General features: G+C 36.4%; 1 protein-coding gene across 1 annotated transcript in view; it reads left to right on the top strand.

Annotated features, from left to right (window-relative positions):
- Positions 1–13443, top strand: part of VWDE (von Willebrand factor D and EGF domains) — a 70774-nt gene that overhangs the window by 22738 nt on the left and 34593 nt on the right. The window contains exons 5-11 of the mRNA XM_044247011.1: positions 1667–1732; positions 2880–3127; positions 4253–4342; positions 6652–6796; positions 9826–10043; positions 10289–10362; positions 11979–12249. Of these exons, the coding sequence (XP_044102946.1) occupies positions 1667–1732; positions 2880–3127; positions 4253–4342; positions 6652–6796; positions 9826–10043; positions 10289–10362; positions 11979–12249 (1112 nt within the window). The remainder of the gene's footprint in view (positions 1–1666; positions 1733–2879; positions 3128–4252; positions 4343–6651; positions 6797–9825; positions 10044–10288; positions 10363–11978; positions 12250–13443) is intronic.

The raw sequence follows: 13443 nt of genomic DNA, 5'->3' as shown, positions 1-13443 counted from the left end.
TCATTCTCTCTCTCACACTCTCTCTCTCAAATAAATAAATAAAATCTTAAAAAAAAAAAATAAAGAAATAATTTAAAAAAAAAAATCTCAGCAAGCTTTTTTGTGGACATTGAAAAATTAATCCTAAAATTTTTAAAAAAAATACAAGATATCAATATCCACAACTACAGTGATAAGGAAAAGAATTGGACAATTTATGCTAACTTTTAGACATATTCTAAAGTTACACTAATCTACAGAGTATTGTATTTGCATCAAGATAGACAAATAGATGTATGGAAAAGTATAGAGTCTAGAAATAAATCAACACACATAGTTAACTGATTTCAATACAGGAACACAGTTTTTAAGGACAAGTTTCAACAAATTGGGTTTCATATACAAATAAAATGATCAAAATGCAAATAAAAAATAACTCACAATGAATATTAGTTTGAGTTGCAAGTAACAGAAAACAAGTAAAGAGAATGTTTAAAAATGATGAACTGTAACAGTTTTAGGATCTGTCATTGAATCCAAGAAAGAGTTAAATAAGAAGGCCTCAGAAGGGGCGCCTGGGTGGCTCAGTGGGTTAAGCCACTGCCTTTGGCTCAGATCTCTCTGCTCAGCAGGGAGCCTGCTTCCTCCTCTCTCTCTGCCTGCCTCTCTGCCTGCTTGTGATCTCTCTCTGTCAAATAAATAAATAAAATCTTTAAAAAAAAAAAAAGAAGGCCTCAGAAGGTACCGGCAATCGAGCAGCTCCCATGATATTGGCAGTAAGAGTCTGAAGACATTCCTGTAGAGCTTCATCAGTGACTTGACCCAGCTTTCAACTCCTGTCTCAAATTCTAAATTCTAAATTTTCCCAAGAAGCAATATGCTGAGACTATCTTTGTTCAGGTAGTTACCCTTACCCCAATTAACTGAGTTTGGCATTGAGAATTATTATATAGTTATAGTTATAGTTATTACCATGATAGCTGCTGACTCATTTCTGTAATCCTGCACATGGTTAAAGGGGTGGCAAGTTACATGGAAGCGGTTCAAACCAACTCTCGTATAAATTCATGGAAATTGTAGTTTTGTTATTTAATAATGTAGACTAAAATTTAGAAAACAAGATATGAAAGCTGTGGTTGTTTTTTTTTTTTTTTAAAGATTTATTTATTTATTTATTTACAGAGAGTTTAGAAATTTAGAATTTAGAAATTTAGAAAGTGAAGCATTCATCAGATACCCAGATAGTCTCATGATTCAGGTGGTTTCCAATTAATTGTTTTCTTTTTTTTTGTTGTTCTTTTAAAGATTTTATTTATTTATTTGACAGAAAGATCACAAGTAGGCAGAGAGGCAGGCAGAGAGAGAGAGGAGGAAGCAGGCTCCCTGCTGAGCAGAGAGCCCGATGCGGGGCTCGATCCCAGGACCCTGAGATCATGACCTGAGCCGAAGGCAGCAGCTTAACCCACTGAGCCACCCAGGCGCCCCAGCTGTGGTTGTTTTAAAATATGATTATAAATTATCTCCATTTAATCTCATCTTGAAAAGGGAAAAAATTATTAAAAAAGAGAACTATTAAGTCTAGATCTGTATTAAAACATACTTCTCCAAAGAATTGTCATTTCAGATATTTATGTATTTATATCTTTATGCTCAACTGAATAAGGATATAAATCTGAACCTTTTTCAGCTATTTCTGATGCAGAATTAAACCCATGTCATCCTGATGAAATTGAAATTGGAGGTCTCTGTGTTCGTAAGTACCATATTTTATTTTATTTTTTTTAAAAGATTTTATTTATTTATTTGAGAGAGAGACAGTGAGAGAGAGCATGAGCGAGGAGAAGGTCAGAGAGCGAAGCAGAGTTCCCATGGAGCTGGGAGCCTGATGTGGGACTCGATCCCGGGACTCCGGGATCATGACCTGAGCCGAAGGCAGTCGTCCAACCAACTGAGCCACCCAGGCGTCCCCATATTTTATTTTTTAATAATTATTTATAAACTAACAATTTCAGTGGGTTTTTATGTTCTGTAACTTACTTTAGATGTTAATTATACTCTGGGAGAGAGAGCTAGTGAGAGAGAGAGAGAGAGCACACACCAGAGCAGGGGTGAGTAGAGGGAGACAGGGAAGCAGACTCCCTGCTAAGCAAGGAGCCCAGTGTGGGACTTCATCCCAGGACCCTGGGATCATGACCTGAACTGAAGGCAGACGCTTAACTGACTGAGCCACCCAGCTGCCTGAAATCAAAACACATTAGATCCCCAAATTTAATTTTGCAAATGACCAGAGATAGAAACTGCAAAGTCTTCCTAAATTCCTAGAGAAAACTTCAAACATTTTTAACATCAGAAAAAATGAAAAGACTAAGACTATTTTTTAACACTTGATATATTTCACTGAACAGTATAATCACTCTTGTGTTGAGTAGCTCTTTCAATCCAGAGTAATGATGAGTTGAGTTGTAAGAGTAAATGATAAGAGTAAAACAGTGAGTCATTTAAATTTACATTATAATGACTGTTTTTTAAGTGAGAAATTATACTGTAAAAAACCTTAATTTTATTGTTTGTTCTGTCTTAGAAAAGGAAATCTTTCAGAAATTGCTTTAAAGGAGGTAAATTACTTTTATGTCCAAGAGCTAGACTCTTCAAGAGTAGACACATCCAACACGCATTAATATAAACTTGAGCTGATAATTTCTCTGCTGTCAGTATTTCTGTGATTATAGATCAAAATAAGAACATGCAACTTTGCTGATTGCTAGAGAATAATTATTTCTCTAAGTGCTATCTTCCTTTTCCTAATATAAATCCCTGAGTTAGTCTGATGAGTTTTCCCCATCACCAAGTCTCTGTTCTTTAATATTCCCGACTTCAGATGATGCATTTTCTTCCATCAGGTCAGCTGTCTGCCTCATTGCCACCACCACCCCCAGAAAGGCCCGAAGTTGTGGTGGAGATGATTGGATCCAGGCTTTTCTGTAGGTGTGCTTTTGAGGTTTCCTCTACAAACACTTCGGTGGGATTTCTCATAACTTGGTCTAGGCTTTCTTCTCAAGAAGTGAAAGAAGAGCTGAAGCAAGAGACCACAGTTCAGGCATCCTCTCTTTTAGAACTGGATGGCATAAATCTCAGGCTCGGAGATAGGGTATGTTCACAAATAATTGGATTTTTCTTTTCTTTTCATGATGTGTTAATTTTCAAAATGGATTCTTTTTAATATAACATATCCTAAACATACTTTTGGCCTCAGAATATAAAGTACTATTGTTTTTCTTTTTCTTTTTTTCCTTTGTAATCGTGCCAACTCCACTGATAATTGGATGAGTCAATAATTTTAGAGACTACATGTGAAGATCCGCTGTTGCAGTTGGCTGGATTATCAAGGAACCCATATGACTTCATGTCTCATTCTGGTTTTAAAATGATAAGGTTTTATTCTAGAAAGATGTTTTCTTTTTTTTAATGATGATATCACTTATTATCTACTTTTAAATATATCTTTTTTTAAATTTATTTTTTATTTATTTTCAGCATAACAGTATTCATTGTTTTTGCACCACACCCAGTGCTCCATGCAATCCGTGCCCTCTCTAATACCCACCACCTGGTTCCCCCAATCTCCCACCCCCCCACCACTTAAAACCCCTCAGATTGTTTTTCAGAGTCCATAGTCTCTCATGGTTCACCTCCCCTTCCAATTTCCCCCAACTCCCTTCTCCTAACTCCCCATGTCCACCATGCTATTTGTTATGCTCCACAAATAAGTGAAACCATATGATAATTGACTCTCTCTGCATAATCTCCTCCAGTCCCGTCCATGTTGCTACAAAAGTTGGGTATTCATCCTTTCTGATGGAGGCATAATACTCCATAGTGTATATGGACCACATCTTCCTTATCCATTCGTTCGTTGAGGGACATCTTGGTTCTTTCCACAGTTTGGTAACCGTGGCCATTGCTGCTATAAACATTGGGGTACAGATGGCCCTTCTTTTCACTACATCTGTATCTTTGGGATAAATACCCAGTAGTGCAATTACTTTTAAATATATCTTAAAACACAAAGTCTACAACACTTTATGTTGAGGTTTTGAATAGCTAATATTTTTGAATGATGGACTTTTTCCCAGTTTCCAAGCAAGTTTTAAAATTATTTCATTTCTTATTATCTTGTTTGCACTATCTACCCAAAGTACTTGATTATAATACTTTACACATATTTTCTCCATAATTTTATTGCTAAATGATTATTTGTTAATTGTATTTGTAGATATTCTGTAGTGCCTCCGTCTTTTTATTGGAGAAACCACATGTACAAAGTTTAGCCATCGAAAGCCAAGAATTTTTTGCAGGCATTAAGGTATGTAGCCATGGGGGTGGATCAGAAAGATTATTTCTCTATCACTGTGTTTTCCATACTGCAATCTGTGGATGCTGATTCTAGGACCTCATCACTGACTATTGAGATCCCAGAGTCTATATTTTTGAAAAGTAACCCAAATGATTGTAATGCACAATGATGTTTGAGGGCCCCTATTAATGAACAAAAATTGGAATATATTTGCATTTTTTTTCAGAAGTAGCTCACATTAGAATAAAATAAAAGTTTTATTCCCATAATTCATTCCATCATGTAACTAAAAGTTAGAGTATTGATATTTAGTTATCACGCATTTGGAAGACAGGATGAGGTCCGGTACTGATGCCTGTGACTGGAATAGAATTGACCCAGGGATCTGTGCTCTGTGAACTGTGATGAGGAGCCTCATTAAAGGAGGCAGTATCTGTGGTCACTGCTGGTAGCATGGTCGTCCAAGAACAGGTGAGCTTTTGCAGCAGACGAGCAGGTATGACAGGGAATCCAGAAGGGGTGGAAGGAATGGGGCAGTATCAGGAGGTCTAGACAGGCAAGCACTGAACACCCTCTGCAGTCTCAGCCACGGTGCTGGAGTTTGTCCTGGATTCAGCTCCAGTTCGGGGACAAGATGGGATGATATATAGATTGTGAGATTAACACTCAGAACCAGGGCAGACCCTGTTCCTGTAGAATGTCCACTTATACACAATAGGGACCAGGGAAAGGAGGGAGAAGAGTAACCATGTTTTTGAACAGCATCATTACAATGGAGGGAGAGCAGAGCTCAGACCTTGGAGCACAGAACCTTTGGATCTCCATTGGTGAACACTCAGCAGACAACATCAGCGTTCAGCAGTCCACTGCCAGAAAATGTTTCTGATTAGGTTAACAGGGAGAAAATGTGGTGCGAAGAAGCATCTGTTTGGAGAGCTAGCCAGGAACTAAGATGGACTAAAAACTTGCTGGCTCACAAAAAGATTGGCCTATGAACTGGATAGGACTGGTCCTAGATTTTCAGTACTCAGTAATCCAACTGAGGAAAACACAGGCAGTGAAAGAAGTGATGGTTAAGATATTTAAAGTGATAATAGTATTTTTATTTATATATTAAAAAATACATAGATTTCTATTTGCAGTGATGTGGATGGAGCTAGAGTATATTATGCTGAGCCAAAAAGTTGGAGAAAAACAAATACCATATGATTTCATTCATGTGTGGAATTTAAGAACTAAAACAGATGAAATATGGGAGGGGGGGAAGAAAGAGAGGGAAATAAACCATAAGAGACTTTTTTTAAAATTAAGATTTTATTTATTTATTTGAGAGAGAGGAAATGAGTGCACAAGCAGGCAGAGAGGCAGGCGGAGGGAGAGGGAGAAGCAGACTCCCCACTGACCTGGGAGCCCAATGCAGGGCTCTATCACAAGACTCTGGGATCATGACCTGAGTCGAAGTCAGACACTTAACTGACTACACTTAACTGACTGAGACACCCAGGCACCCCTTAAGAGACTTTTAATGATAGAGAACAAACTGAGGGTTTATAGAGCAAGGTGGGCAGGGAGTGGGCCAGGTGGGTGATGGATATTAAGGAGGGCACTTATGGTGAGCACTGGGTATTACACATAAGTGGTGTATCACTAAATTCTACTCCTGAAACTGGTATTGCACTGTATGTTAACTAACTAGAATTTAAATAGGAGTTTGAAAAAAAAAACTTTACATTTTTAATTTATGTTAGGAATGATATTAGTCCCTAAGAATAAATACGCTCTTACCTTGGTGAGTCAGTAAACGTTGACAAAGCAAAGAAGAATATAGTCATCTTTGTCTCCTCCATCTCTAATGCCCATCCCAGAACCAGAATCACTAAGGCAGTACCAGGCTGCCTAACTTGTTGGGGAACCAGATTATGGCTCAGCTTGGAGCAGTCCAGCAATTCCACGTGCTGCCAGTGTTTTTAAGGGTTTGCTTTTAACTGATCTTCTTTAAAGAGTTTATTTATCCATTTGACAGAGATCACAGTGGGCAGAGAGGCAGGCAGAGAGAAAGAGGAGGAAGCAGTCTCCTTGCCGAGCAGAGAGCCCAATGCAGGGCTCGATCCCAGGACTCTGGGATCATGACCTGAGCCGAAGGCAGAGGCCTCAATTAAAATTAAATTAATTAAAAATTTAAAAATTCCGGGGCTTCAGTTATTACTCATAGCTTATTTAGCAAAATATGAGCTGTCAAGAAAAATGCTCTTGCAGAATTTTATCTTAGGAATAAATTCTGTTTTGACATGACTGCTCTGCATGCTTTCTTTTGCCAGTTACACCCAGAGTTAAGCACTATATCAGAAGATGGGAAAGAATATCAGTTGAAGATAGAGAGCACAGTTCCTGTCATTTGTTCTGAACCCAGTGAGCTTGGCCAGCATTGCAAAATCTCATTAAAACTGAAAACTGTTGATCAAGGTAATATATTGAATTCACTTAATTTTATTATTAGATTTCAGATAATAATTAATGCTTTTTTTTTCTTCTAGAAAAAGTCACTGGAGTGTGTACATGTAATTAATTATGTTCTGTGTTTACATCAAGTTATGGCTCACTCATATTAATACTTCTGGGCCATTATTATGACTGTCAAAACAATCTGTGTTGCAGTTCTCATTTATCCCTGGCCTGGAAGCTTTTGTTAAAACCAACCAGCCAGCCCAGGAATGAGCAGCTCCTCCTCTTATCATTCTCTTCCTCCTCCCACTTATTTTTTTTTCTTTGTTTTGTTTTCGGAGATGGAGGTACAAACTGCTCTTGAAGATTTTCCAAATATCCCGACATAGGGAGGTGTGATATGGAACTGATGCCAACATAAGTTCCAACTTAGGCAACATGAATCTTCTAATGCATTCTTTACTTCTCTCTCCCTAATGTAAGCTTATGTTTGAGATCTTTTGTTTTAAAATTCTATTTAAATTACTAATTATATAGATTGCAGGATGCATGGCTGCATATATGTCACTGTCACAGCCTATAGAGAAAGGTGAAATTCTCCCATGAACTGATAGAGTACGAGAGGACAAACCATTTATAGCAATCATTGGTTTGATTAGATTCTGTTTCTCCCCCTAAGACTCCGATATACAGACCAAAACACATAAGAGATACATAAATTAGAATGCAGCTTTTTTTTTTTTTAGAATGCAACTTTTAAAAAAATTTTTTTAAAGATTTTTATTTATTTATTTGACAGAGAGAGATCACAAATAGGCAGAGAGGCAGGCGGAGAGAGAGAGGAGGAAGCAGGCTCCCTGCTGAGCAGAGAGCCCGATGCGGGACTCGATCCCAGGACCCTGAGATCATGACCTGAGCCAAAGGCAGCGGCTTAACCCACTGAGCCACCCAGGTGCCCTAGAATGCAACTTTTAAGAGAGATTCTGTTTATACATCTTTTCACCATAGGACATAAAATGTTATGTAACAAATACACCAAATACAATATATCTAGGTCTTCATGTCTGTATTACACCAAATTGTATGTGCTGCCAAAGCGAGCACTGTATTACACCAAATTAAACCAGAGAAACAAAAGTATAAAAAGAGAGTCTGATGGGAATGAATGCTGCACCCAGTAAAGAGATGGATATGGAAATAGAAAGAGGCATCGAGAGAGGCTATCTCCAGGCAGTTGACAATAAGCAGGCTGAGGTCATACCCTGCTACATATTTAGATTTCTGGGAGCACCATGAGCAGTACTGTATTTTGAAATTCAGCAGAGAAATATGAAATTAAACCCTTTCTCACACCATTTGACATAATTCTACTTCAGACAACCTGTGAAAAGCGTATTTTGTAAATTTTGCTACAGTTTACGGGGACGAATAGGAAGAGGAAGATGTTACTGGTACTTTCCAATTGTGTTAGCTTAAGATTTTCTCCAGTTGCAAGTTTACTTTGAGTTATATTTGTGTGCTCTCAATTCTTTCAACAAGACAAGAGTTATAATAATAGAAAAGCACTCTGTTTCTACATTTTCAAAGTTTGCATGTTCCTATTATCTGTCAATTAAAAATAATTTCCTTTTTTTCTGGAGAAGAATTGCTGGATTTCATTTTAGATATGTCTCACCTTATCTTTTTTTAAGTGTGTCTACTTCCATAGAGAACAAGTTGGTCTCTCCTAATGTATTTCTACAATGACTATGCTGCTTTATTATAGGCTTACAGAGAACAATACTTGGCCCTCACACCATAGACTGAGGAAATGATGTCAGGGGCTATATCCAAGCCAGATGTATTCCTTGATCACCTTAGGGAGCTGGCTAAGGGTTTAGATGTTTTTGTTAATTTTTATGTGTATAGGAGCAGTAGGGGGGAAAAATGCATGAAGAACTTTTTTTTTTCTTTCTCAGGAATCTGTAGTCCAGTACAGTGTTCTATATCAGACCAATATAATTTTATACCTTAAAATTATGTGTGAAGAAAAGAAGATAGAAATTTTAAACAACTGCTGCTTTTTTTCTGGATCTCAAAAGGATTTTGTAACCATTAATTAGATATGAGAGCAAACTTCCCTTTTTGCCGGTTTTTGGAGCAATCTATCCTTTTTGTTTAGTTGTACTTTATAGAAGTTCCTTTTTCCCTCTTCTCTTACCATTTTCTTTCTAAATTATTATTTTTTGTTCTTTGTTCCGGAGGAAAGGGAGCATCTCAAGGTTCTGAATATATTGGGACATTTGGGAGATAAAAAGGAATTGAGAGTTTATTACCGATGTGGAATTACTTAATTTATGTTAACATTTCTTTTTTTAAGATGATGATCCAATAATCATCTATACCAACAATTGTTGCTATCACTCAACAATGGATAGGACATGAGTGCAAACCCTGTGAAATGTCACAGACATATCAGGACCAAAGGCATAATTCTTAGGCAGAAAGAATATTACATTATGTTTCTTGGTGGTGGAATGATGATTTTTCTTTCAGAAACACAATACATTTTCTTTCTTTTTTTTTTTTTTAAGATTTTATTTATTTATTTGACAGACAGAGATCACAACTAGGCAGAGAGGCAGGCAGAGAGAGGGGGAAGGAGGATCTCCACTAAACAGAGAGCCTGACGCGGGGCTCGATCCTAGGACCCTGAGACCATGACCTGAGCCGAAGGCAGAGGCTTAACCCACTGAGCCACCCAGGTGCCCCAAACACACATTTTCTATACTGCTTTTGAATTTTATGTAGGTACATATGGATTTATAGCATTATTGAAAATAGTACTGTGTATATACATATATATGCATATATTGAAGTTGATTAATTCACTGTAAAGATTGGCTAGGGTTCAGTAGCTTTGTTTTTATTTAGACAAAATTACAACTATATTTTTAAACAAGAGAAAAGAGGAATAATCTCTCAATTCAGTGTTCCATGTTAACCAAGTTACATGCTTTTGTTGGTATATTTCCTTTAAAAAAAAGTCAATGTATTTTTTCACAAAATAGGTAATGAACAGCGAGGTTTAAATTTGGCGCTGTCTTCCTGTCATGTGGACCTTCACCGGACATCGTCCTGTGCTAACGGATCATGTAGCCATGCTTTGGTGTACTACACTGCTGTGACAGATTTTTCTCGAGATGGAGACAGAGTGACAAACATTGTAGTGGAACCTGTAGTGCATGAGGATTTCCTATGGAATAGCTACGTTCCAGACAGCATCCAGGTTGACAAATTACAAAAACTACTTTTACAATTGGAGCTTTAAAAAAGATATATTTATTTGATCAGTACATCTTGTAAACTTTTCATTTCAAAATTGTTTAATAAGCTTTTTCCATTTTTAAATGAGTCAATTTCAATAACTGTGGTAAAAACAGTAATGACAAAGTCATTGAGATTGCTAAGCAATTTATTGTGTATCACTAAATACAATTAATAATATTTACCAAAAATGTTTTTGCTTTTAAGATCAAAGTAAAGGATGTCCCAACTGCTTACTGCTATTCATTTACTGACCCACATATAATTACATTTGATGGCAGGTAATTTCCTGAAAGTTTTTTTTTCTTTTAGTAGATTTTGTTTTTTTGGATTTTGCTTTTGTTTTCTTTTAAACATCTTCCTATTTCATTGTTTCTTCGTCCTATTCACTGAAAGATTAGACAGGAAGGCATGTATGGATATCACTGGCTTGTTTCAAAATACGAATATATTTGTGTGGAGTTTTTTTGCCTTAAAATTTGGCCCTTGATAAGTACACAATGTAGTTATGAGGATGAATTAGTAAAAATGAAGATTCTTACAAATACAAATAGTCATTTTAACTTGATTTCATTATCTTTAATAGTGGTTAAATTCTTGGCTCTAGAGATATTTACTATATTGTATCTCCACATGATACTGAAATAATCCTTAAGGTTTAGGTGAGATGATTAGGCGAATGCATTATAATTTTTTTTAAAAAACTGAGTATTTCTATTTCATGACAAGGATACTCAGGGGAAAACTATTGTAGCCATCATGAATACCTGGATATCTGCCCCTGGAATGCAAGTAAAATGGACAAAATGATCAAAAAGTAATCTAAGCTATCTTGCTATTAATATCTGTATATGAGGATTTAAACTCAGTTATACTGTTCTGGGGAATATATGATTTTAAGATGTCCCTAAAGAAAATTATAAGAACAACTTTTTGTTGAGTCAAAATTGTCTTCATCATGTAATAATGAATAATTACATAATGAATAATAAGAATAATTTATTCTTTTTAAAAATTTTAATGCAATCATAGTCAGTAAAATTATTCAGTATGGGCAAATAAATACAGAACTCCATCACAAATGATAATCAAAAAGTTTGAGCAATTATTGAAAAGTTGTAGAAATTGATCCCACATGCAAGATTCCTTTATGGTTACAATAAAAATCTTAGAAGTTTAGTGGAAAATCCTCTAGAAAACATAGTAGGGATTAATTCAGTTAGTTATAATTCAACAAGATTAATTGTGCAACAAGTGACAGACCTTGTTCTCAATGTTGGGGGTAAGGCAGTTCATAAAACAGACATCTCCTGCTGTCTGTCATGCAGCTCACTTATGCATAGGTAAAGAGATATGCACAGTTGATAAATAAAATACAAAGTGTATCTGAGGAACATGGGTGCTATGAAGAAAACTGTAGCAGGGACAGGAGGAGAAGGCTCTAGCAGTGTTGACCAAAGTCATAGGAAAAAGGAAGAAACAAGTCATAGGATTAGGTGTTTGTCACTACTGTGTTTCATTCAGTGCTCTAAACTAACACGAAGTAGTGGTGTCTCGGTGGCTCAGTCGGTCAAGCGTCGGACTCTTTATTTGGTCTTTGGTCCTGATCTCGGGGTGGTGAGATCAACTCACATAGGGCTCCACACTCTGGTGGGGGGTCTACTTGAGATTCTCTCCCTCTCCCCCTCCCACATGCATGTGCATGCTCTCTCTCTCTCAAATAAATAAGTAAATCAAAAAAATAAAACTAACATGAAGCTATTAGATATATGGATTTTTCATTCTTGTATCAAAATACATTGAATGTATATAAATAAATTGAACACACATTTTTTGCTTATAACGTATTGTGGTATTTTGTACAGTTCTTAATGCAGTTGATTTTTGTTAACCATAGGGTATATGATAATTTCAAAACTGGAACATTTGTGCTTTATAAGAGTGTGTCACGTGACTTTGAAGTCCATGTACGCCAGTGGGACTGTGGAAGCCTTCACTATCCTGTGTCGTGTAACTGCGGGTTTGTTGCCAAAGAAGAAGGTGATGTTGTTACTTTTGATATGTGCAGTGGTCAGCTACATGAATCACAGCCATATTTATCTGTAAAGAGCCAAGATGTAACCAGCAATATCAAGATAAGTGAATCCTACTTAGGAAGAAAAGTCACAGTATGTATGATTTTTTAAAAGTATTTGTCCTCTTTTTCCTACAGATTTTGGATTAAAATCTGAACTTCTTTTCATCTCTATTAAATTAGGAACTATCATATTTTAACATTAGTTTTCCCCCAGAAATAGCTTTTTGACAACTAATACTGATCTTAGAAGGAATAACTTTTTTTCTTTTTTTGGCTTAGCACACACGAATAGATGCAGCATAGTTAATACTTCATCAAATCTAACCAGCCTTACTTTTAGATTTCAGTGTAGTAACTTGGTGGGTTATTCCTATAAATTATTTTTGACAGTGCTGAATAAATAGTATATTACACAGAGATGAAATATATAATTAAGAATAAGTATTCAGGGGGCGCTTGGGTGGCTCAGTGGGTTAAAGCCTCTGCCTTCGGCTCAGGTCATGATCTCAGGGTCCTGGGATCGAGCCCCACATCGGGCTCTCTGCTCCTCAGAGAGCCTGCTTCCTCCTCTCTCTCTGCCTGCCTCTTTGCCTAATTGTAGTCTCTGTCTGTCAAATAAATAAATAAAATCTTTAAAAAAAAAAAAAAAGAATAAGTATTCAGGGGGGTGCCTGGGTGGTTCAGTTGGTTAAGGATCTGCCTTCAGCTCAGGTCATGGTCCCGGGGTTCTGGGATCAAGCCCCACATCAAGCTCCCTGCTCAGCAGAAAGCCTGCTTCTCCTCCCACTCCCCCTGCTTGTGTTCCCTATCTTGCTGTGTCTCTTTCTGTCAAATAAGTAAAATCTTTAAAAAAAAAATAAGTCTCCAGGAGTAGTTAGCCAATTTTTGAAATGAGTACAGGTGGTTCTGTCTCAGGAATAGACTGGTAGATACATGGAAAAGATTAGAGATCATTAATATTTTAAAATAATAGTTTGTGTGTGTAAGCTATTTTTATTATAATGTCATTTTCCTTTTATCTTCCAAAAAAGTATATTCCAAGTGAATAAGATTCAAATTTAAATGAAAGTAGTAGAAAATACAGGTGACTGTTTCTTATAACACTGAGGTAAACAAGAATTTTTAAACATAACATTATGTATTTAAATTCTATCCTTAAAAACCAAAGTGCAAATGAAAAACTGGGAAAATATTTTCTACATATAAAATATACAGTTAATATAGAAAACACTGCTTTTTGGAAGTATTTTTCTATCTTCCTTTTTGTTTGTTTGTTTGTTTTTTT

The sequence above is a fragment of the Neovison vison genome, chromosome 4, assembly GCF_020171115.1.
Source record: "Neovison vison isolate M4711 chromosome 4, ASM_NN_V1, whole genome shotgun sequence".
Classification (NCBI taxonomy): domain Eukaryota; kingdom Metazoa; phylum Chordata; class Mammalia; order Carnivora; family Mustelidae; genus Neogale; species Neogale vison.
The sequence above is the reverse complement of the archived record's forward strand: the minus strand, read 5'-3'. Positions and strand labels throughout refer to the sequence as shown.